Genomic DNA, 24,465 nt, shown 5'->3' with positions numbered 1-24,465 from the left:
TTCCCAGGGAGCCGCGCGGCGTGTCCACTTCCGGCAGGCGGCGGGGCCCGGAAGCGGCGCGCGGGGACGGCGAATCCGGCGGCGCCAGGTCGGAGCTGGGCCGGAGCATGCGGGGCGGCGGGCGGTCTGCGGCGCGCGGCGCATTCGTTCCCCCGCGGCGGCGGCGCGCGGCGGCTCTCCAGTGAGCGGCGGAAGCCGGAGCGGCGGGCTGGGTGCCGGGCGGGCGGGGCCCGCGGCTGAGAGGCGGGCGGGCCGGGGGCGCCGGGCGCGAGGCAGCCATGTGGAGCGGCCGCAGCTCCTTCACCAGCCTGGTGGTGGGCGTGTTCGTGGTCTACGTGGTGCACACCTGCTGGGTCATGTACGGCATCGTCTACACCCGCCCGTGCTCCGGCGACGCCAACTGCATCCAGCCCTACCTGGCGCGGCGGCCCAAGCTGCAGGTGAGCGTCCGCGGGGCTGGCGGCCGGGGGCCGGGCGGGTTGGGGTGGGGGCCACTCCTCCAGTCCCCAGACGCCGCTGTCGCGTCTTAGTTCGGAGCTGTGGCAGCGCGACTCGAGATGGAACCTTTCCTGGTTCCCCAGCGGCCAGGTCTTCCGCCCTCCGACTGGCCGTGGGATGCGTGTGTGTCCTGCCAGGGCCTGGCCAGGCTGACTCTTGACGCCCCCTCCTTTCCAGCTGAGCGTATACACCACGACGAGGTCCCACCTGGGTGCTGAGAACAACATCGACCTGGTCTTGAATGTGGAAGACTTTGATGTGGAGTCCAAATTTGAAAGGTATGGTTGTAGGACAAAGTGCCAGTGAAAGGGAAAACATTACTTGTGTTCAGATCGTTTAAAAGTTAGCTTTCTGTACCCAGCGTGTTTACCTTAGAGGACTAGTCTTACCGAGTGTCTCGAAGTGGTAGAATATCGTAAGTGGAGGCCTATGCCTGGCCTGTAAACATTCAACCTGGAAGGTGACAGGTGATGAATGTCGTTGGGGAGGTAGCTCTCAGCAGAGTCTGATGGCAGTGGGATGTCCTGCAGCGGGGAGGCTCCGAAGGAGCAGGGGCCAGGCTTGGTGAACCAGTTGAGAGCGGACAGCTCTGTAGTTTCACTACCGGCCGACTTGTCTCTTCCTGGTGGAAGTAGTTCGCTTAAGTTACTTGTGAAGGAAAAGGGATGGGGATGGAGGAAGCAATTTTGTAGAAAGTCATAATTAAGTGACATGTGATGTTAGAATAGGTCAATGTCCAAATACGTAGAGTAACTTAAAAATTACATCTAACATATGGCCTAGTTTTTTTTAATTGAATAATGTGAACTACGATTTGCTTCTCACAAGTCGGCCATTTCCCTTCATTGCCTGGGAGGTATCTGAGGAGAGAATCATGAAAGCTTGAGACTCTTGCTGGACTCCACGCCCTCGAGGCGGCCAGTCCCTGCAGGTAGCTGGAGGCACTGGCAAGGCGGTTTCTGCCTGGCCTCTTTGGGCCTGTGATCTCAAGCCAGTTGCTGCCCTCTCTCTCTGCCTCCATGAAATAGAGGCCAGAAGTGCTGGCCTGGTCACCAGTCGGTTGTAGCTGCCCACACCTTTCAAAGACATTCAGGATTCATCTGCATTGGGTTTAATTTCCCAGACAGGAATACTGCCTTTTCCATGCTGGGCCCTGGACCAGTTACCAAGGACAGCTAATGAGGTTTTCCATTTGACCTGGCACAGTGTCCGCCTGGAGGTAGCAGGGAGAATGAGCATTCTGACACAGCCCCACCACAAGTGTCTCTGAGTGCACATTCCATCAGAGATACAGAGCCCTGCACCCCCGCCTAAAGAGAGACACTTAAGATGTCCTGGTGGAGACGGATTCTTTCTTGGGTAGTGGGGAGCCATGGATGCCTTTGGTTTCTCATTAGAACTTTGGCCATAAGATTTTTTTTTTTTTTTTTTTTTTGAGATGGAGTCTCGCTCTGTTGCCAGGCTGGAGTGCAGTGGCGCCATCTCTGCTCACTGCAGCCTCTGGCTCCCGGGTTCAAGTGATTCTCCTGTCTCAGCCTCCAAAGTAACTGAGACTACAGGTGCCCTCCACCATGCCTGGCTAATTTTTGTATTTTTAGTAGAGACGGGTTCACCATGTTGGCCAGGCTGGTCTCAAACTCCTGACCTCGTGATCCGCCTGCCTTGGCCTCCCAAAGTGCTGGGATTACAGGCGTGAGCCGCTGCACCTGGCCAACCATAAGATTTTTAAGGAGAGACTGGGCACAGTGACTCACGCCTATGATCCCAGCAGTTTGGGAGGCTGAGGCGGGAGGATCACTTGAGCCCAGCGGTTCGAGACCAGCCTAGGCAATGTGACAAAACCCCAGCTCTACAACAATTTTCGAAGTTAGCCGGGCGTGGTGGCACACACACCTGTAGTGCCAGCTACTCGGGAGACTGAGGCGGGAGGTCCCTTGAGCTCAGGAGGTTGAGGATGCAGTGAGCTATGATTGCACCCCCTGCAGTTTCAGCCTGGTGACCGCGAGACCTCGTCTCAAAAAAAAGACTTTTAGGTCGGGCGGGTGGATCACAAAGTCACAAGTTCAAGACCAGCCTGGCCAACATAGTGAAACCCCGTCTCTACTAAAAATACAAAAAATTAGCCGGGTGTGGTGGTGTGTGCCTTTAATCCCAGCTACTTGGGAGGCGGAGGTAGGAGAATCGCGTGAACCTGGGAGGCGGAGTTTGCAGTGAGCCGAGATTGCGCCATTGCTCTTCAGCCAGGGTGACAGTGCAAGACTGTCTCAAAAAAAAAAAAAAAAGACTTTTAAAGAGGAAGAAGAACTCATGTAACCATCGACAGGTGACATGTGAGGTTTTCCATGGGGCTGTAGCATGGACGTCGGACTCTAGCGTGCAGGTGAAGAGCCAAGCGCCTAGTCCGAGGCCTACAGTTCTAGCAGCTCACTGGGCCTTTCCTCAGCTTGCACTGGAGGCCGCACAGTCAGGGCAGACAGGCCTAAAAGTCAGTCCTTTGTGGCTGATCGTCTTTTTATCTTTAAAAATGCAACACCAAAAAAACTACCCACATTAAATTTCTGAGACTCCAGTAGCGGGCATATGGAGCCCTCGTGGCTGCTGCCCTTGGTTTCAGAGTGCTGGGATTCAGTGTGTATGGTCAGCTGGTGTCCTGGCCAGGCCCAGAAGCTGCTTTCCCCCTGGCTGCTTCAGCCCTGTAGCCTCAGGCGGGTCATTGACCTCTCGGCCTCCTGAGATGGAGGCAGGAAGTGCGGGCCCTTTTGCTTTCAGCTGTAGGCGCCCACACCTGTGCCGAGTTCTCAGGACACACACACCCAGGACTCGTAAAGCCCCAGGCAGGTGGGTTTCATTTTTAGTACTTCTGAGCTGAAATGAGTTTATTGAAACAGCTTTATAAAGGTATTTGAATAGTTTCTAGAGACAGAATATAATATGTGTGTAGTGCAAATGGTGGTTCTGTTTCAGGACAGTTAATGTTTCTGTACCAAAGAAAACGAGAAACAATGGGACGCTGTATGCCTACATCTTCCTCCATCATGCTGGGGTCCTGCCGTGGCACGACGGGAAGCAGGTGCACCTGGTCAGTCCTCTGACCACCTACATGGTCCCCAAGCCGGAAGAAATCAACCTGCTCACTGGGGAGTCTGATGCACAGGTGAGGTCTTCGTGGGTCACTGACAACAGGCTGTGCCACCCTGTCAGAACGGACGTGTCTGTCTCCACACAGGCAGGCAATGTCTGGGGCTCCAGTGACTTTGTTGGGAGTAAAGCCATTGGAATGTTACTGGCATGCATTTCTGACTTTCAGCTGAGTCATATCCATGAGTTTGCAGACAAGTTTTATCTAAAATTAGGGACAGTTGAAGTGGTCGCTGGCATTCTTTATGCAGAGTCCCTCAGGGAGTGGGCCCTCTCAGCGTCTGGAGGCACCTGCTGCACTTGGTGGGATGGAGCGCTGGTCCTGCAGGGCTGTCCTGCAGCTTCTCACCAGGAGCTGGGCTCATTCTGCGTTCTGTGTAAGACTGGACTATTCCTAGATGTTTATTCTAAGAACGTAACTGGAGATGCTAGAAAAGGTAGAGGTACAAGTTGTAGTTTGTACATCTGTAGAAAGGTGTATGCACAAATAGAAACTGGAAGTCACTGAAGTGATCATGAACACAGGCCAAGGATAGAGCAAGGGAATTCTGATACCCACCTTTGTGTTGAGTGGAAAGTGAGAGAATTTGCAAAACAAGGCTGGGCGCCGTGGCTCATGCCTGTCATCCCAGCACTTTGGGAGGCTGAGGTGGGTGGATCACCTGAAGTCAGGAGTTCAAGACTAGCCTAGCTAACGTGGCGAACCCCGTCTCTACTAAAAATACAAAATTAGCTGGGCGTGGTGGCGTGTGCCTGTAATCCCAGCTACTCGGGAGGCTGAGGCGGGAGAATCGTTTGAACTCTTAAGGTGAGATGGCACCACTGCATTCCAGCCTGGGCGACTGAGGGAGACTCTGCCTCAGAAAAAAAATTTACAAAACAAGAAAGATGGCAGCTTTCCAGGAAGAGGCTGTGAAATTGTTCCAGACAGAGAGAAAGAGAGGTGTCTCGGGGTTGGTGTGGTTTTGAAAGCCCTGCCAACACCTGCTCCTGCCTCTCCCCAGTTTGCATCTGTGTCTCCTCGGGAACAGCCCGCACCTGCCCCTCTCCATGTCCCCCTCATCCGGGGCCCGCATCTCTCCGCGCCAGTGTCCTGAAAAGTGGGTGGGGTGATGGGGACATAGCATGTAGTGCAGGGAGCCTCGCTTCCAGGTAGCAAATGTGAGGAGGTGTGAAAAACCATTTGTAATGTAAGTTATTGCTAAACTGTGTCTTTAGGTAGGAAAAGGGTAAGATCATAGTGTTTCCTAGGATGTATCAGATCTGAAACGAGCTAAGATTTCCCTGTCAGTCAGTGTCACTTTGAAGTTTAACTTCATTTAAGAGCCGTGCATGGCCGGGCGCGGTGGCTCAAGCCTGTAATCCCAGCACTTTGGAGGCCGAGACGGGCGGATCACGAGGTCAGGAGATCGAGACCATCCTGGCTAACATGGTGAAACCCCGTCTCTACTAAAAAATACAAAAAACTAGCCGGGCGACATGGCGGGCGCCTGTAGTCCCAGCTGCTTGGGAGGCTGAGCAGGAGAATGGCGTAAACCCAGGAGGCGGAGCTTGCAGTGAGCTGAGACCCGGCCACTGCACTCCAGCCTGGGCGGCAGAGCCAGACTCCGTCTCAAAAAAAAAAAAAAAAAAAAAAAAAAAAAAAAAAAAAAAAAAAAAAAAAAAAAAAGAGCCGTGCATAGTTCTCAGTGTGTCTCCTGCTTTAGGCAGCCCCACATGCTTAGTTTTAGAAGCCGACTCCCTCTCAGTCTCCTTACAGCCACCGGGCTGTGTGAGCTCTGGACTTGCACAGTCTTCTGCCAAGGTCAGGGGACTCTCACCCTCTCAGCTTCTGAGAAGTGGGCTCACTTAGTTGAGAACCCCAAAGAAGGAATTGGTGAGATCCGTGACCACATGTTGCAAAGCAGCACCCCCTGGCTTCCATGTTGATAAGGATTGGGGGTGTTTGGTGAGAGTCTGGAGGAATTGGCAGCTGTGGGGCCACTGTGCCCTCTCTGCTGGGCTCTCCCCCAGTGGTGCCCATGCATGGCTGTCTGTTCATGGGTTAGGATGCTGACCCTGCTGTCCCAGGCATGGTTTTCTGTCCTAGCATTGGCCTCTGTTTTCCTCACTTAGCAGCAGCTCGAGGCGGAGAAGAAGCCCACGAGCGCCCTGGATGAGCCAGTGTCCCACTGGAGACCGCGGCTGGCGCTGAATGTGATGGCAGACAACTTTGTTTTTGACGGGTCTTCCCTGCCTGCCGATGTGCATCGGTACATGAAGATGTAAGTGGGGCCCCAGAGCTGGAGCGCCGGCGGGAGGGTGCTGGGACCCTGGCTGGCCGGAACCCACCAGTGGGCCACTCCTGCCTCCTGGAGTCCCTTCTGTGGCGAGGCACTCGCTGCCTGGGCCCCCCAGCTCTTCCCACTTCCTCATTGAGGTTGTGCTGCTACCAGAGGGCTGGAAGGGAGAAGAAAGGAGTTCAAGCTGGAGCGTCCTGCCCTCTGCTCCTGGCTGGCGAAGGCTTCCATGGAGAGAAAGTGGAAGGTGCTGACGGGAGTGTGTTGCTTTGCTGCCCTTGTGATTTTTTAACTTGGCTCATTTAGATTTACTTAAAAGTTAACCTTTAGATTATTAGTTTAGTATAACTTGTCATCAGTTAAATACAATGATTGCAATTTACGTATTTGGCCACCTAAGCTCACCCCGTGTCTCCCATGTGTTGGGGATCCCCCCCCAACTCCCACACCACAGCTCCGTCTCCTAGGTGGCTGCAGGTGACTCGCCCTTCCAAGTGTAGCGGCCACGTCCTGGGATTGCTCCATGTCCGTGCGCAGAGGGCCCTGGGCTCTGCTGTACGGCCTTGTCCCTGCAGTTCCCCCTAGTGGCCGTGGAGGCATTTTCCCACCTGTGGCCGTCACTTCGTGGGGAGTGGGTCTCAGAAGCGTGCATGTGTTGTCAGGCTCTCTGATTCTGTTTGGGGAGGCTGTGCCCTGGGGTCATTGTGACTGAGAAGCAGCTGAGGGTGGTGTTGGGGGACTTCTCTGGGGTAAACCCAGTGCCTGAATGTATTGATTCATTGAAGGGAAAAACCTTGGACTGACTTTGGAAAGTTGTGGTTTAATCCCAGGATCCAGCTGGGGAAGACCGTGCATTACCTGCCCATCCTGTTCATCGACCAGCTCAGCAACCGTGTGAAGGACCTGATGGTGAGTGACGCCTCTGCCCACTGGTTGTGCAGCTGGCGAGACCGATCCCAAGACTGGCCCCGCAGCCCCAGCACCCTAATGGACAGGGCCATTGCTGACATGTAGCACGGAGCTTTTACCTGTGCTGGGAAGCACTGCCTTCGGGAGTGGGAGGGCTGTGACGGGGGGCAGCCCTGGTGGTGCGCTGGGTTTGCTGTTGGCTGGCCGCGGGGTCCTCCTGAGCCTCTGGATGGTCGCTGGTGAAAGGCCCCTGAAAGATTGATTATGCAGCGCCTAGAGGCCAGGCGCCTGAGCACCGTGTAAAACCGTGTCTGCGTGCAAGCTCTGGTGTGCCATGTAGGTTAATTCAGAGTGTCCAGAGCAAACTCCTGCTTTCCCCGTCAGGGCTGGTCCTGCACAGGCGGCCAGAGGAGCGGGTGACAGCCTTCCTCAGCTCCGGGGGTGACCCCTGGCAAGGCGGAAGGCCTGTGCGGGAGGGAAGTAGCTGCTCTCTGGGCTCTGGCGCCATGTGGTTATGGGCAGTGACGATGCCTGCTCTCCCAGGGTTGCTTTGAGGGGAGATGAAATGTGGCCACCCTTCGGCCAGTGTGGAGACTCACAGAAGCAGTTAATATTTAATGTCCCTTGCTGCACATGCGGCATGTGCTAAGCACTCTGTGAACCTCTCTGTGATCGTGCTGGGAGCTGCGGCGTCGTTTCACGGATGAGGTTATTTGGGGTTCAGAGGTGAAGACTCAGCTGGGGCCCGGCAGGATCACCGCTCTGCCTTGCCTCCCTGCAAGCTGTCGCTGTCACTCTGGACCACCCAGTAGGAGCCAGGCCGCTTGACTTATGGCTTTCGGCAGCTCTGAGGCGGGCCCTTTCCCCATTTTTGTTGAGGAAACAGTCCTGGGGAGAGCAGGGAGCTTGCTGGGGTGCAGCTGGGAAATTGGGGTGCGGCCACCTGACTGCTTTGATCTCTGCCCTGGCCCTGCTGCCTCCTGCTGACTGTGGCTCTCAGAACCGTCGCTCTGTACAGCTGTTCCCTCAGACCCCTTGTGGTCCCTAACACTGCCTCCTTCACTTCTGGGGTAACTGATTGCTCCTATACAACCTGCAGACTGGGGGCCGGACAGGCAGTGACTGGTGAGCAGGTCTGGTGTTCCAGCCTCTCCCTGAACAGTTTCTCTGTCAGCCCCTGCAATTCCAGTGCCTTTCTCTGTTTGCTGGAGTTTGCTGGTGTGCTGCTGAGAAACCTCAGGACAGCAGGTTCTGCTAAAATGCCCCGTACGGAGTTGTGTGAGCTGTGGCACCAGCCCGTGGTCGCCTCTTGTGAGGCCTCATGCCGCTGACTCCTTGTAGGCATTCAGAAGACGGTGGAAGGGGCAGGCGGCTGCAGAAGGCTGCCCTGTGTGTGTGTCTGCAGATCTGTCTGTTAGAGGCCCAGGGCAGGCTTTGTGGCACAGCTGTGCCAGTGGTGGCCCGCCCTGCAGTAGTTATGGAGACACGTGCCGACAGCAGCTTCCCCGAATCCCGGCCTCTCATGTGCTGTGTCTCTGTTGCTGTGTCTCACTTTGGGCCAGATTTGAGAGGTGCTGTCTTAAGAGAGGAAGCAGGCAGCTGGGACGCAGCAGGCGCAGGAAGTCGGCACCTTATGTGGCTGGGCCCGGCACTGCCAGATGGAGCAGGCAGTGACACCCTTCAGACACGCTTGGCAGCTCGAGGGGTGCCTGGAGGCCACCGTCCACGTGCACTGATGCCACTTGGCTGCGTGGGGCGCCCTGACAGCTGCTCTCAGGACAACCTGGCACCTGCTGGTTGTGGCTCTGACTCCACCACACTCTTGACACCAGCAGTGCCTGCCATGGCGGGTCATGGCGTGAGGCAGGGCAGGTGGATTAGAGCACAGCCCTCGCTGGACGTTCCAGCATGTGGAGGGTGGCGCTCACCAGGTGTGGTCACTGCGCATGTGTTGTAGGGTGTGGGCTTGCCCCTGTGAACCCGTTCCTTACCCTCCTACCTCGGTGCCCTGGGACCTGGCCTGCAGCCTGTGTGCATGAGGCCCCGGCGGGCCGCAGGACTAAGCTTATTGTTCTGAGGCCCACACATCCACCCCACTGCCCGTGCTAGCTCTGCGTTCCAGAAGCCTTCTGTTGTCCCCATGGCCACCGCCTGCTCCGTGCTTTAGGCCCTGAGGGCACTTTGCCCATGTGCTGCAGGGCTGTGCGTGTCCCGTGGCCCCAAACTCTTAGGACAAACCAGCGCTCTGCAGGCCAAGCTCAGCGCTGTATGCTGCGCCGTGGATTCCTAGCAGATGGGTGGCAAGCATCACCTCCAGAGAACCAGGACTTGTGCACTTGAAATTGAAGGGGCACGTGCAGCAGAACAGTCCAGGCACTGCTAGCACTACTGAGCTCACAGGGTCCTAGTGGTGGTGGGAACCTCCCTGTGCTGGGACACAGCACACTGGGGCCTGGGTCCTGTGGTGACAGAAGGAGGGACCTCAGGACGCCTGCTGGGTCCTGTCATGTCTGACCTGGGGCCACACAGGGATGGGAAGGGGGGTGGCAGGGTTCACGAGGGCTGCCAGGCAGCTGGGCGCAAGGGTGTGAGGCCAGGGCCCTCAGTGTGGCTGTCTTCATCAGGTCATAAACCGCTCCACCACCGAGCTGCCCCTTACCGTGTCCTACGACAAGGTCTCGCTGGGACGGCTGCGCTTCTGGATCCACATGCAGGACGCCGTGTACTCCCTGCAGCAGTTCGGTACGTGCCGCACACGGCTGGCGTCGGGATGAGGCTGCCATGGAGCCCCCCGGGCGTCTGAGTGCAAATCCTGACACAGGCTGGGGCCTCCATGCCTCCTGCTGCAGATGCTCACACAGATGTTGAATTGGAGGCTCAGCAGCGCCTGCCTCATTTCTCTCCTTGGAGATGACCTGGTTGATTGTCTGGAAATTGGCTTTATTAAGAACATAATATGTGAAATGCCATGATTTTGGTCAAATGAACCTTAACTCTGTTGACGAGATTGATTGATTGATTGATTGATTGATTTTTGAGACAGAGTCTCACTCTGTTGCCCAGGCTGGAGTGCAGTTGCGCAATCTCTGCTTACTTCAGCCTCCGCCGCCCAGATTCAAGCGATTCGCATGCCGCAGTCCCTCCAGTAGCTAGGATTTACAGGCATATGCCATCACGCCCGGCTAATTTTTGTATCTTTAGTAGAGATGGAGTTTCACCGTGTTGGCCAGGCTGGTCTCAAACTCCTGACTTCAAGTGATCCACCCACTTGAGACTCCCAAAGTGCTGGGATTACAGGCATGAGCCACTGCACCCGGCCTAAATTTTTATATTGAAAACTGTATTTGTAATGTTAGGTAAGATTGATATTGCCTGTTTTGTGTTGTGTGTTTTTTTTTCCTTGGCAGGGTTTTCAGAGAAAGATGCTGATGAGGTGAAAGGAATTTTTGTAGATACCAACTTGTACTTCCTGGCGCTGACCTTCTTTGTCGCAGCGTTCCATGTGAGTCGTCCACCAGGAGGGCTTGTCACAGGCACTGGGGAGGCTCCCTGGGTCCCAGGCCTCCTGCAGGGGCCCCGGACCTGGGGTTTGTGGGCGCCGTCCAGCCCTGTGGCCCTCAAGCATCTGCTCCCATTGCTCAGCAGCCGGCACTCCTGACACTTGGCGACCATTGCCCCAGTGGGCAAGTTCTCCCAGTTCTGTAAAGGGAGGGACCATAGAGCTCCATCCACAGCCTTGGGGACTTGGGGACTTGAGCTGTGCTGTGCTGGCTTTGGGGGCGGTTTTGAAAAGGATCCAGAGTATTCTGAGCAGTGTCCACACCAGTGAGATGAACAGGTGCAGGCATCTCACTCTCCCCTGTTCAGGCCCCGACCCCATGCGTGCCCATGCAGAGGTGGGCAGCTTCTGGCAGAAAGTACTTGTACAAATTCTAACACACTGATTTTTAAATGTAAAAAGTCGTGTGTGTATACTGTAGTCCCCCTTTATCCTCATCCGGTGTGTATACAGTAGTCCCCCCCATCCTCATCCGGTGTGTATACAGCAGTCCCTTATCCTCATCTGGTGTGTATACAGTAGTCCCCCCTTATCCTCATCTGGTGTGTATACAGTAGTCTTTATCCAGTGTGTATACAGTAGGTCCCCCTTATCCTCATCCGGTGTGTTTACGGTAGTCTCCCCTTATCCTCAGGAGATAGGTTCAAAGACCCTCAGTGGATACCTGAAACCAAAACCTAGAAAGACGGGTTTTTCTGATAAATATATATATTATATAATGCTTATGATAAAGTTCAGTTTATAAATGAAGCACAGTAAGAGATTACCAATAATAACTGGTAACAGAAACGGGACAGTACACTGTAGTAAAGTTACATGGGTGTGGTCTCACTCTCAGAATATCTCATCGCACTGCTCTGTGGGTAACAGCGAACCATGGGTAAAGCAAGGCTACTGTGCTCTTATTTTCGCCTGTGGAGTTGAGCTGCTAGAGGAGAGCCATCCTTGTGGCTGTTAGGCTGGCCTGTGGTTAGGCTGGAAGGGTGAGGAGGCACCCAGGAGTGCAGCTGGCACTGGTTCTGAGTGCCTGGGAGTTTGGCTGCCCATCAAGCTAAAACTTTCTAAAGCCACATTGGAGAATTAAATGATTTTTATTAAAAGGTCGATGTCTCTAAGGATGAGCTCATGCATGGTTAGGTTTTTTTAAGTTTTTTTTCTTTTGGAGATAGGTCTCACTGTGTTGTGCAGGCTGGTCTCAAAACCCTGGGCTTAGGCAGTCCTCCGGCCTTGGCCTTGCAATGGCCAGGACCACAGGCATGGGCCGCCACGCCCAGCCCCTGCATTTCTGGCACAGTTGAGAGGTAAGGCTGCCCGGCGTAGGCACAATCCGAGAGCAGGGTAGGGACGCCCAGCCAGCCCCACAGTCCAGGGAATCCAAAGCCTCCAATTGCCTGTGGGCCTTTCCAGCAATTCAAGTCAAAGATAAGTGTTATTTCAGAATGGTCCCTGCAAAGCCTGCCTGGGCACTCTAGGTTCTGACAGGACATGGCAGGCCGGGCACATAGAGGTGCGGGTCCTGAGTATAGACATCTGTCCTGATGCATCCCGAAGCTGAGCACACCTGCAGTCTCACGGTCACACAGGAGGTCTCTATCTCTGTCTCACAGGAGATAGAAGCAGCAGGAGATGTGAGTTGCTGTCGTGTGTGTTCTCTCTAGCTTCTCTTTGATTTCCTGGCCTTTAAAAACGACATCAGTTTCTGGAAGAAGAAGAAGAGCATGATCGGCATGTCCACCAAGGCAGGTAGGCGCCCCGGACGTGGCCCTGCTCAGATCCTCTGCCCCGGGGATGCTCCCTGGAGCCTGCGGTTGAGGGCTGCCCGCCTCATTCCTGGCTGCAGACACAGCGCCGGGTGTGTGCTTGGCTCTTGAGAAGCCTCTGAGACCAGGCACTGTAAAACCCAGAGAGCCTTGGCGGCAATTGCAGTGGGACTGTTGGAGGCTGCGCAGCTCAGGGCCTAGCTGCAAACTGTGGCATGTGTGTGGTGTGACTGCCGGAGGCTGCATAGCTCAGGGCCTGGCTGTGGACTCTGGCGTGCATGGGGTTTGGGCCTGGGCTGTGGGGAGTGAGGATGGACCTCTCGAGCCTTCCCGGCTGCTCACGGGCGCTGAACGGGGCTGGGCCTCACATCCCCAGTCTTAGTTCCCTCGTCCTGTCCTCCCGCGGGTCTTCCTTCCCCAACCAGCGCAGGCCTGGGCATGTGGGGCCTGTCGGGTGATGGCAGTTGATAGGCCCGTGGTGCTGTGCCCGGCAGCGACAGGGAGTGTGCAGCTGTTAGGGCGGTCAGGGACCCCTGGGGCCAGGCAGCCCGGGCAGGAGGCCTGCCAAGATCTGGGACCAGTGTTCCTGGCCAGGGGTGCCTGCTGTGGTTAGGGGGCCCAAGGGAGTGAGGGTCCTCCTGACCTTGCAGAGGTGGAGGTTGTTACAGTGGGGTGGGGAGCGGCAGTCTGGACAGGGGCGAGGCGTTGGCGGTGTGAGGACGAGGCGTGGATGAGTCCTGTTGGTTAGGAGTGAGGAGTGTTCGGCTCCAGCGAGGGTTTGGCGGTGTGAGGACGAGGAGTCGGTGAGTCTTGTTGGTTAGGAGTGAGGAGTGTTCGGCTCCAGTATCAGAGACCCAAACACGTTGTTTTTCTCACATGGAAAAGATGCCCAAGCGGGTGGCCCTGGCTGCCTGGGGGCCCTGCGGTGCTCTGTGGTGGTGTCTCCGAACCCTAATGCCTTTCCCGGCGTCCCAGGTTGGGGTGGGCAGCACACAGCGCTGTGGCCATGACCACTGCTTGTCGTGTGGCTCCATGGATCTGCTTCCCCTGCCTGCCCTGGGGGTTTGCGGGAGGAGGAAGACATGTTGAATAAGCTGGAGTGGTTGTTAAGGTACAGGCTGGGGAGGAAACACGTCCAGACTTGAAAAGCCACGCGCTTATCGCAGAACCAGCATAAGACCTGCCTGGAAGCAAAGCTGTGCTGGCTCCGTCATCCGACCTCTGCCCACGTTCCATGCTCGTTTGCAAGTGTGGCTCAGACACGTGTTTGTGGAGCTGGTGTGGGGCCGGCTGTTCAGTTCAGCAGCCTTCAAAACACTTTCCTGGCTGCTGGATACTTCCTGTTCTTTTTGAGCAGGGTAACATGGACTGGGGAGGACCTGAAGCTTCTTGGGCGTGGGGGTTGGGATGGGGACTGGGGGTATGTGTGCGACTGGGGCACAGGCGGGTCTGCCCTGGTTGGGATGGGGACGGGGGTATGTGTGCGACTGGGGCGCAGGCGGGTCCGCCCTGGTTGGGATGGGGACTGGGGGTATGTGTGCGACTGGGGCGCAGGCGGGTCTGCCCTGGTTGGGATGGGGACTGGGGGTATGTGTGCGACTGGGGCACAGGCGGGTCTGCCCTGGTTGGGATGGGGACTGGGGGTATGTGTGCGACTGGGGCGCAGGCGGGTCTGCCCTGCACCCTCCCAGCCCGATCGTCCTGTCCTCAGTGCTCTGGCGCTGCTTCAGCACCGTAGTCATCTTCCTGTTCCTGCTGGACGAGCAGACGAGCCTGCTGGTGCTGGTCCCGGCGGGCGTGGGAGCCGCCATCGAGGTGAGTTCCAGGCAGTGACCTGAACTGTCTGAGGTCCATGGGCCTCCACGCACTCAGGAAAGGCTTTCAGCCCCAGCCTGGGAGACCTTCCGTGGAAGCCTGCGTGCTTGTTCCTGACGACCTCAGTGTTCTGGAAGCTGTGGAATGGCAGGCAGCAGCTAGAGAGGCTTTGAACACGTGGAGAGCAGGGAAGTGGGTGTTCTGATGGCGTCAGCTCCTGAGGCCCTGTCCACCAAGCAGAGTGTTTTTACGTGTTTGAGAAATCCCACCACGCGCAGAGCAGAGGCATAAACCGTGGGGCCTTGAGAGGCTCGTGCTGTGGCTGCAGAGCTGAGCACGGCAGCCAGGTGGGCAGTGACGGAAATCACTTGGTGCCCTGTGGTCCAGCCCTGGTGGTTCCGGAGCTCAGAAAAGCCAGCCAAAAGGGAGCCTCGTGGGGCAGGGCCAGCTTGGGAGCAACACTTGAGGGGGATGATGGCCCCCGCCGTTGGTGGCCCATTTGTGGGTGGGAGCCTGCACGGCCGTCATGCCTGTTGAGGAGGAGCTGGATTCGATGGTGCTGGAGCACCACAGGCGGGGCCCTCCATAGGTACGAGTCACAGTGCCACGCCCGGCTCAGGCACCAGTCCTCTGTGAACAGTGCCTTCCAAGGATGCAGCCAGGTGGTGGCGGCTCTCAGAGAGGGCCTGAAACAGGCTCCATGGCTGCCCAAGTGCCAGGCAGAAGGAGGTGGGGGCTAATTTGGGTGCAGGCGGGGTGGTTTAGAGAACCGCACTTGCATGCTGCTGTTGTCGTCTGCTGGTCGGTGGCTGTGCAGCCCACCTGACCAGCTGCACCTGCCGGGTGTGGGTTAGAGGCCCCCACCATTCTGCCCTGAGCAGTGGGAGGGACAGGAAGAGGACAGTGGGCTGGGCGGGGCCGTGGGCAGCAGGTCCCCGTTACCTTCTGGGTCATTCATTCGGGGTCTTGTGGTCTTGGAAGATGAAAGGAGCTATTTCCTGATCTCTCCCCTCAGCTGTGGAAAGTGAAGAAGGCATTGAAGATGACTATTCTTTGGAGAGGTCTGATGCCCGAATTTCAGGTAGGATTTAACTGTAGTGGCTGAACCCCACGCCCTCTCTGAAGAGTGTGGTTTTGCCCCCTGCGCACAGAGTAAAGTGGCCATCCGCGGATGAGTCACTGCGGGCCTCTGTCGGGAGCCTCCGTGGTGGAGGCAGCACTGGTTTCTGATCACAGCCACTCTCTTTGCCTGAGGACTCCCCAGTCATGTACCCAGTTCTGACCCTCTTCAATGCAGATGGCAGCGCTTCTGGGCCTGAGCTGGCCTCTGGGAGAAAGGACGCTGGCTGGCCAGCGGGAGTGCTTCATTTTGGCACCTTGCCTAGAGCATGCTCCCGAGGCTGGTGCTGACTGGGGTCAATACAGTCCTGGCAATCCCCAAGTGAGCGAGCCCCTGCCTCTTGTGGCTGCCCCAGTGCCTGGGTGCTCATGAGGCCCCTAGGCACATGAGGGCGGGGCAGAGCTGGAGTTGAATCTCAATGCCCACAGATGGACCTTGATTGAGGCAGGGCCCTCAGCAGTCACGGCTGAGATTTTCCATGCTGTGGGCAGAGGAAGGGCAGGAAGCCCAGCAGATGCAGCGCAGCCACTGTGTTCCAGCCTGGCCCCGTGACTCCTGGCCGGCTGGTTCAGAGCATTGTCGGCTGTGCCTGTGCCCTCTGCAGTGTTCTCACTGTGAAGCAGCGGCACTGAAAACCAAGCCCCCCAACGAGGAGCAGCAGTGAGGCCGCGCTGTCCCCTCTCAGGCTTGCGGGACCCAGGGCCAGGGTGAGGTGGGAAGGGTCCATGCAGATCCCTGTCCTCTGGGTCCTCTCCTCGGCCGGTAGGGACCTGAGCGCCCTCTGTAGCGAGGCCTGGGTCAGCTCTGCAGCCATGTGTGATGCCCCTTAGTCACAGCTCACCTGTGCTCAGATCCTCCCTGAGTCTGTTAACATCCGTGTGTTGAATTTCACAACAGTTTGGCACTTACAGCGAATCTGAGAGGAAAACCGAGGAGTACGATACTCAGGTAAGTCGCGTGTGGTTCAAGGCACGTGCATGCCGGACACATCCCACATCCTCCACGACGGGGCTCTGGCTGTCACTGCTCAGTGCGGAGTCTCCTTGGCACGGGTCAGCCCGCCTTGAGCAGGGATCGCAAGGGTGAACACACAAAACCCAAATTTCTTACTGGGAAGGGCAGGGGCTTGCAGAGATGCTTTTTCCCCAGTCCTTACAGGCACAGCCTTCCTGTGTCACCGTATAGTGGGGTATTTTCATCGTTTGTAAGTCACATTTGCCAGGCAGCTGACGCAGGCCTTGGTGTCTGCTGTGGTTGCTGGGAACGCACTTGCTGTTACCAAGGCCATAACGGCCTCGGCAGCACGGTGGCCTGGAGGATCGGCCCCAGAAGCACAGAGCATCACCTTTCCCCAGTGCTGTTGGGGGAGCTGGAAGTCTCAGTTCAAGTTAAAAGAACATTTCTGCACAGGAATGATTGTGGTTTGGTTTAATGTTCACCAGCTTGTATCTAACTTTCATGGAGTTGTAAAGCTGAAATCAATAGATACTGCTGGCGATGTAACTACATTACTTAGTAGACAGTTTTTTCAGGTGTCTTTCTATTATGTTTATTGATCTGTTGTGGGTTGGTTGGTTTTGACCAGCCCGAATTGATTTATTATTGGTAACTAGCGCCTGTAGTTACACCCGGGCTGTGGCAAGTGCACGAAGCCCTACGTGCGCCCCTCACACCACCCGCCCCCTTTCAGAGCAGCCCTGCCGCCCTGAGGGCTGTAGCTCGTTCTGTCTGTCCCGGTCGTAGTGAGCTCCATGCAGTGCATTTACACAGGCCTGGCGTTTGGGCCTCTAACTGGAAGCTCCCTTTGTTCCCTGTAGGCCATGAAGTACTTGTCGTACCTGCTGTACCCTCTCTGTGTCGGGGGTGCTGTCTATTCCCTCCTGAATATCAAGTATAAGAGGTAGGAGGCCACAGACGCTTCACCTGCTGCGTCTTTCCCCTGAGAAAGCCATTTGGATGACTGAGCCAGAGCAGAGTGCGGCTGGAGGGCAAGCTAGGGGCCAGGGCACTTGGACGAGTGCCTGGGAGGGGTCCTGACCCTGTAGCTGCGCACAGTGGCTCTGGGCCTCAGTGTCCCCCTGGTAAGGTGTAGCTGAGAGGACTGACTCCGGCCACCAGGCTTCATGGGAAGCTTGGCCCTGAGCTGAGAGGGGTCCTGGAGCCCCTGGCCTCTGCTGTGCGGATAGGATGCTGGCCCTGAGTCGAGAGGGGATGGAGCCCCCAGCCTCTGCTGCCCGAGCATGGTGCTGGCCCTGAGCCAAGAGGGGTCCTAGAGCCCCCGGCCTCTGCTGCCCGAGCAGGCTGCTGGCACTGAGCTGAGAGGGGTCCCAGAGCCCCCGGCCTCTGCTGCCTGGGTGGGGGCGCTCAGCGCTGTCTCCAGCTTGAGAACCAGGCTCAGCACTGCTGCTCTTGGCTGCCCAGCTGCAGTGAGAACACCTGGGGGTTTAGAGAATTTTTACTGAAAGAATTATTTTTCGTCAATTTAATACAGATACTAAGCTATGCAAGAAATGGGACTTTCCTTTTTTTTCCATTTCAGCTGGTACTCCTGGTTAATCAACAGCTTTGTCAATGGTGAGTCCATGTGCTTCCCTACTTCAGTAATAGTATTTACAGCAGGCACCAATTTAATTGTTCTCATCCTGTAACCCAGTGTGGCAGGTGCCTCTGCGGTGTCCAGGGCTCCCCCGAGCCTGTGAGCAGGTAAAGCCCCGCATAGCTTCACAGCAGTGACTGGTTCTGAGTAACAGGTCCTTGTACCAGCGACAGGGAGTGCTTACACCAGATGCGGCAGCCACTCCACGCCAGGCTGTGTGGTGCAGCCGCCTGGTGTACCTGTGCGTTGCTCATCACAACAGCGTTGTGTGGTACAGGATTGTTGTCTGTTTTCTTCATGAAAACAAGTAAACTTAAGCATTAAAACAACATCATGTACGTCTGGTTCCTTAGAGCAAATGGAAGCACCAGGCTCTCCTGCCGATGCACGGTGGGGACCCCGCAGGGCCCTGTGCTCGGGGCCACATGTCCTGGGAGGCCCGTCCGCCCCCACCTGCCCCAGGTGGCACCTTCAGCTGCATGGGCTGCTGTGTCCATCCCCCCGCCCCACCAGACCAGCCCTGATCGCAGCTTTGTGGTCTCTTTGGGAAGTGGTCCCGTGAGCATTAAGGGCGAGGGCCTGTCTGGTGCAGAGCAGGTGGGTCCCACACTGCCGTCCTCCCCTGTGGGAGTCCCACCTTTGACCCCTGGGGCAGGACCCTGTGAGTCGGGAGACCGTGTCCTTAGCCCCAGGGTGCTCCAGTGCCCTCACTCACTGGACCCCATGGGCAGCAGTTACACTGATTAATAAATAAAAGAGCTTTGCTCTCCAAAGTTGTCGTAGACTCTTGATGAACTTACCAGCCAGGAAGTTGCTTCACACAGTGACAGACTCTGAAGTTGTCTGGATAGCAGACCTTGTTTTCTGCCCGCTATGCACGGACGTGGCAGCCCGGCCCTCCACGCCTCGTGAGTGCTGTCTGTCTTTCTGCAGGGGTCTATGCCTTTGGCTTCCTCTTCATGCTGCCCCAGCTCTTTGTGAACTACAAGGTAAGGTGGTGTGTGCTGCCTGCGGCCCGGCCCCCATCTCCCGTGCTGCCTGCGGCCCGGCCCCCATCTCCCGTGCTGCCTGCGGCCCGGCCCCCATCTCCCGTGCTGCCTGCGGCCCGGCCCCCATCTCCCGTGCTGCCTGCGGCCGGCCCCCATCTCCCTGCTGCCTGCGGCCCGGCCCCCATCTCCCGTGCTGCCTGCGGCCCGGCCCCCATCTCCCGTGCTGCCTGCGGCCCGGCCCCCATCTCCCGTGCTGCCTGCGGCCCGGCCCCCATCTCCCGTGCTGCCTGCGGCCCGGCCCCCATCTCCCGTGCTGCCTGCGCCCGGCCCCCATCTCCCTGCTGCCTGCGGCCCGGCCCCCATCTCCCGTGCTGCCTGCGGCCCGGCCCCCATCTCCCGTGCTGCCTGCGGCCCGCCCCCCTCTCCGTGCTGCCTGCGCCCGGCCCCCATCTCCCGTGCTGCCTGCGGCCCGGCCCCCATCTCCGTGCTGCCTGCGGCCCGGCCATCTCCCGTGCTGCTGCGGCCCGGCCCCCATCTCCCTGCTGCCTGCGGCCCGCCCCCATCTCCCGTGCTGCCTGCGGCCCGGCCCCCATCTCCCGTGCTGCCTGCGGCCCGGCCCCCATCTCCCGTGCTGCCTGCGGCCCGCCCCCATCTCCCGTGCTGCCTGCGCCCGGCCCCCATCTCCCGTGCTGCCTGCGCCCGGCCCCCATCTCCCGTGCTGCCTGCGGCCGGCCCCCATCTCCCGTGCTGCCTGCGGCCCGGCCCCCATCTCCTGTGCTGCCTGCGCCCGGCCCCCATCTCCCGTGCTGCTGCGGCCCGGCCCCCTCTCCCGTGCTGCCTGCGGCCCGGCCCCCATCTCCCGTGCTGCTGCGGCCCGGCCCCCATCCCCGTGCTGCCTGCGGCCCGGCCCCCATCTCCCGTGTGCCTGCGGCCGGCCCCCATCTCCCGTGCTGCTGCGGCCCGGCCCCCATCTCCCGTGCTGCCTGCGGCCGGCCCCCATCTCCCGTGTGCCTGCGGCCGGCCCCCATCTCCCGTGCTGCTGCGCCCGGCCCCCATCTCCCGTGCTGCCTGCGGCCCGGCCCCCATCCCCGTGCTGCCTGCGGCCCGCCCCCATCTCCCGTGCGGCCTGCGGCCCGGCCCCCATCTCCCGGCTGCCTGCGGCCGGCCCCCATCTCCCGTGCTGCCTGCTCCCGGCCCCCATCTCCCGTGCTGCCTGCGGCCCGCCCCCATCTCCCGTGCTGCCTGCGCCCGGCCCCCATCTCCCTGCTGCCTGCGGCCCGGCCCCCATCTCCGTGCTGCTGCGGCCCGGCCCCCATCTCCCGTGCTGCCTGCGGCCCGGCCCCCTCTCCGTGCTGCCTGCGGCCCGCCCCCATCTCCTGTGCTGCCTGCGCCCGGCCCCCATCTCCCGTGCTGCCGGCAGCTGACCTGTGCCTGTCTCTCGTGTTTCAGTTGAAGTCGGTGGCACATCTGCCCTGGAAGGCCTTCACCTACAAGGTGAGTGTGACAGTTGGCGCGGAGTCCCTTCTCACTGAGCAGAGCATGAGTGAGGGCGTCTTCCAGCCAGCAGCATTACCGGGGCAGTCTCTGCCCAGACTGCATCTGCAGCCGTCCCTTTCACTGAAAAATATTAAGGCGGCTCCTTTAAAAACGGAAGAGCTGTAGAGAACTTTAGACCCTGAGAGACTGGGGTTCTCTCACTTGTCACAGATTTGGTTTTGTTTTTTTTAGTTTTTATGTTTCTTCTTAGCACGGGTGTCAAGACACAGACCCCTGTGGCCCAGTACCCAGTGCCTGGGGATAGTAGATTCAGGCCTCCCAGGCAGGAAGGGAAGCCCCCATGGGCCGTGGCCATTCCCCGCGGGTAGAGCTGTGGAGGGCCCCTTGGCTCCGTGTGGGATTAGAAGTGCCTCAGCAGGCCGGGCGCGGTGGCTCAAGCCTGTAATCCCAGCACTTTGGGAGGCCGAGACGGGCGGATCACGAGGTCAGGAGTTCGAGACCATCCTGGCTAACATGGTGAAACCCTGTCTCTACTAAAAAAAAAAAACAAAAAACTAGCCGGGTGACGTGGCAGGCGCCTGTAGTCCCAGCTACTCGGGAGGCTGAGGCAGGAGAATGGCGTAAACCCGGGAGGCGGAGCTTGCAGTGAGCTGAGACCCGGCCACTGCACTCCAGCCTGGGCGGCAGAGCGAGACTCGTCTCAAGAAAAAAAAAAAAAAAAAAGAAGTGCCTCAGCATTGCAGGCGGAGCTGAGTTAATGGGACGTGATTTGCACTTTTCTGCAGTCAAGTCCAAGCTCCCAGAGGAAAGGGCAATGCTCGGGCAGCTCTCCCCTTGGCTCTGTCTCGGGCAGCTCTCCCCTTGGCTCTGGCTCGGGCAGCTCTGCCCTTGGCTCTCCCCTTGGCTCTGGTTTCAGGCCATTCTCTTTGGGTTCCCCAATGTGGGTGGGAGCCTGGGCGAGACCTGCAGTGTGTCGGGTGCCAGCGGCTATGGGGAGCCCCTGAGAGAACAGAGCGTCGTGTCTCCACTTGCTGGCTTTCTGCTCTTTTCATTGTTGCTGTGAATAGTTCCAGTTAGTTAGTTCCAAGTATCTGCCAAAAGCCATTTGCTTGGTTACGTTACCAGAAACAATAGGATTCCAGTCCCAGCAACTGGGGTTCACCTTCCTCCCGTCTGGCCCTGCAGGCTTTCAACACCTTCATTGATGACGTCTTTGCCTTCATCATCACCATGCCCACGTCTCACCGGCTGGCCTGCTTCCGGGACGACGTGGTGTTCCTGGTCTACCTGTACCAGCGATGGTGAGTGCGGCTGTGCACGCTCAGCTCCTGGTCCGTCTCAGCAGCGTGGCGCTGCTGCTAAACGGGATGACGGCTTTCATAGCACCCAGCGCCTGTCTGTCCGTTTGAGGGCAAAGATAATTTGCGGGTGGTGGTTTTTCCTGTCTTGCCTAAACTTGGGTTCCAGTTGCCCATGATACGACCTGGCAAGAAACTGTTGCAGCTCTGTCTCCTCATTGTGCTTTAGAAATGCTCGTTTCTATGTGAATTATTGATTAGCCACTGAAAGCAAATTTCTCTCCTTAAGCTATTTACTTATTCACAGTCATTGCTATTGAGCAGGACAGAGACTGTAGCACGACTAATCCATACTTGGCACTAGCCTCGAAGTGTCCAGCTGGCAGTCCTGGGGTCCAGGTCTCCAGCGTCGGGAACAGGCTCTGGGCCACTCTTGGGCTGTGTGTCCCTGCAGGGCAGAATGTCACTGGAGAGCTTGCTCACCTCAACATTGGCCACACCCCTTAAACCAGCCACCCGGGTCTCTGAAGACGACATTGTGTTGACCTCCCGGCTTGGCCTTCAGGTCGAAGGCTGATGGCTAAGGAAAAGGCTTTGTGGAATTTTCTAAATGCAGAGGCTCAGGCCCCACCCCGGCCTCAGAATTTTCTAAACGCAGAGGCTCAGGTCCCGCCCTGGCCTCGGAATTTTCTAAACGCAGAGGCTCAGGCCCCACCCCGGGCCTCCTGCTTCCCTCCAGGGCTGACATCTGCCCTCTCAGTCAGCAAGAGCTCCCTCCAGCTCTGCTGTGCCAGGGTAGGAGCCAGGGATCTGGGGCTCCCCTCAGGAGCGTTGTATCCGGACCACTGCAAGCACTGCCCTCACCTCCCGTCCTGGCCCCAGGGCCTTGTCCGGGGTGGAAGGAGTGTGTGTCACCCCCAAGGCCTGTTGCCAAGTGTCTCAGAGCCTCCTGGCTGTGTCCTTTCTCTGGCCCTCGAGGTCCCTCTTCCCATCTCCCCCCGCCCCGACCAGGAGGCCACCACTCATACACCATGGCTGTGACACTTTCCTGTGCCCTCCCCAGGCCATGGCCCCCCTCAAGGCCTGGGGCCATCCGACTAGTGCTGGAGAGAGGTCCTTTTCCCCCAGGTTGTCCTGGGGGTTCCTGCCTAGGTCTGGGCTGCCGGCCCTTGGGGAGCGTAGTGCTTCCGTCCCCGCCTGTCTCCGCACGCGACCTCGTCCCCGCCTGTCTCCGCACGCGGCCTCGTCCCCGCCTGTCTCCACACACAGCCTCGCCAGGTGTTTCAGAGCCTCTGTCCCGGCCAGCATGAGACTGGCACTGTTCGGCCTGTTTTAACTCTTTGTTCAGGTGCAGTTGGCACATCCACACAGTGGCGCGTGGCCGCCCTTGCCTAGCTCTCCAGGCCTGGCCGCCGGCTGCCCACCCACCCCCTTGCTGTCTCGTGCAGCCCCTGCACTGGAGCTCCCGCTTGGGTCTCAGCAGGAAGGACTGTTTCCCTGTAAGCAACACTCACACAGGGCTTGGTTCCCGTCCCCCGTTCACCATTCTCAGATCCCCCAGTTGGCCTCCTGCCCCCTGCAGAGCATGAGGTTGTCCAAGCCATGGAGCCCCGGATGCTGCTGTGCCTGGCGTGGTTGTCACTCTTCAGGGTCCCATCTCAACCGTGAGCCCTTCGGTGGCTCCCAAGTCCTCGCAGGTGGCCCAGGGTGTGCCTGAAACTGTGCTATACTCAGGCTCTGTGTGTTTCTGGTTCCAGACCTGCAAACGGTGTTTGGCCAGGACCACAGGGCCCTTGGTGGGCAGCAGGTCCATTTTTAAGCTGAAACCCTGTACGTCTACTGTTCGTGGCTGTGAGGAGCTGCCCCTCACGCCACAGCTTCCTCATCCATACCTAGGAGTGATGTTGGCAAGGCCTCTGGGGCTCAGGATCAAAGGTGGTGGCAGTGTCCTGCCAAGTGTTCACAGCTGAGGAGACGCGCTCCCTGAACATGGCAGTTCCTGTTCCGATCGCTCGGGTCTCCGTGATTCCACAGTTCCCAGAAGGCAGCCAGTGCAGCCTCTGGGTCCTCCGTTTGGCCAAGCTTCCCTTTCCTTGAGAGCAGTGCGCTGGCCTGGCCATGCCGAACAAAACACAACTCAGAAATCCCTCCTCAGCCCTCAGCAGTAAAACTTCTGAGGATTAGACATTTTAGTTAATTTGCTCACTGTGGCCGCTCACTGGAAAATAAATCAAGGATGCCAAGTCCTCCTCTTAGGAAAATAGCCCCTGCGGTGGGGTTTGCTGATGTGCTCATTTGTGTCGTTGTAGGCTTTATCCTGTGGATAAACGCAGAGTGAACGAGTTCGGGGAGTCCTACGAGGAGAAGGCCACGCGGGCGCCCCACACAGACTGAAGGCCTCCCGGGCTGCCGCTGGCCACGTGCGACTTGAATTGTCCATGAGTATTTTCAGAAGCCTTTGGTGGAATTCCCAGACATTGCATTTTCTGTGTTGCCAAAATCGCTTTGGACATTTCTCAGACATCTCCCAAGTCCCTCACATCAGATTTGGAGCTGGTGGTGCTCACGGTGCCCCCACGTGTGAACGTCTGTCTTGGTCACAGAGCTGGGCGCTGCCAGTCACCTTGAGCTGTGGTGGCTCCCGGCACGCGAGTGTCCAGGGCTCGGCCATGTCCTCACACTGGCAGGTGCGGGAGCCCTCACAGGCAAGGGGGCTGTCGGAGTTCCGTTCAGGTGGTTTTCTAAGTGCTCCTTATGTGAATTTCAAACACATACGGAATTCATTCCGCGTGGACTCTGGGATCAAAGGCTCTTTCCTCGTTTGTTTGAGAGTTGGTTGTTTTAAAGCTTAATGTATGTTTCTATTTTAAAATAAATTTTTCTGGCTGTGGCATTTTTCTTGACCTGGTATAATGAAAGTATTTCAGATATTTGAGTTTAACCCTTTTCCAGAAAGTAATACATAATATGGATTTATTTATGCATTAAAAGAGCAAATTTAAAGAGC

The 24,465-nt window shown here is 57.7% G+C and overlaps 1 protein-coding gene across 4 annotated transcripts; it reads left to right on the top strand.

The window, feature by feature from the left end:
- Window positions 1-26: 26 nt before the first annotated feature.
- On the top strand, window positions 27-24,465 carry CLPTM1L (CLPTM1 like). 4 transcript variants are annotated; one of them, XM_033178726.1, is made up of 17 exons: window positions 27-440; window positions 676-776; window positions 3,463-3,652; window positions 5,755-5,900; window positions 6,746-6,824; window positions 9,449-9,566; window positions 10,232-10,326; window positions 12,042-12,126; window positions 13,855-13,958; window positions 14,974-15,039; window positions 15,976-16,026; window positions 16,896-16,978; window positions 17,618-17,652; window positions 18,608-18,663; window positions 20,113-20,157; window positions 21,346-21,461; window positions 23,768-24,361. In XM_033178726.1, exons 1-17 carry the CDS (start codon window positions 279-281, stop codon window positions 23,850-23,852), a joined length of 1,617 nt encoding a protein of 538 aa, XP_033034617.1. In that variant the 5' UTR covers window positions 27-278; the 3' UTR covers window positions 23,853-24,361. The 4 variants fall into 4 exon arrangements, with proteins under 4 accessions (XP_033034617.1, XP_033034615.1, XP_033034614.1 ...); XM_033178724.1 differs by having other exon boundaries at window positions 32-440; window positions 18,608-18,687; window positions 20,053-20,157; window positions 23,768-24,461; XM_033178723.1 differs by having other exon boundaries at window positions 32-440; window positions 5,752-5,900; window positions 18,608-18,687; window positions 20,053-20,157; window positions 23,768-24,461.

This window comes from Trachypithecus francoisi, unplaced genomic scaffold (genome assembly GCF_009764315.1).
Source record: "Trachypithecus francoisi isolate TF-2019V2 unplaced genomic scaffold, Tfra_2.0 Lachesis_group2, whole genome shotgun sequence".
Classification (NCBI taxonomy): Eukaryota; Metazoa; Chordata; class Mammalia; order Primates; family Cercopithecidae; genus Trachypithecus; species Trachypithecus francoisi.
Note: the sequence above shows the minus strand (reverse complement) of the source record. Positions and strands in the feature narration are given on the sequence as shown.

Excerpts from the sequence above, each read along its gene's own strand:
- CLPTM1L (XM_033178723.1), top strand. The coding sequence starts at position 279 with ATGTGGAGCGGCCGCAGCTCCTTCACCAGCCTGGTGGTGGGCGTGTTC. Across the intron at positions 777-3,462 it reads GTGGAGTCCAAATTTGAAAG|GACAGTTAATGTTTCTGTAC; the intron begins GTATGGTTGTAG and ends GTTCTGTTTCAG. Across the intron at positions 16,979-17,617 it reads CTGAATATCAAGTATAAGAG|CTGGTACTCCTGGTTAATCA; the intron begins GTAGGAGGCCAC and ends TTTCCATTTCAG.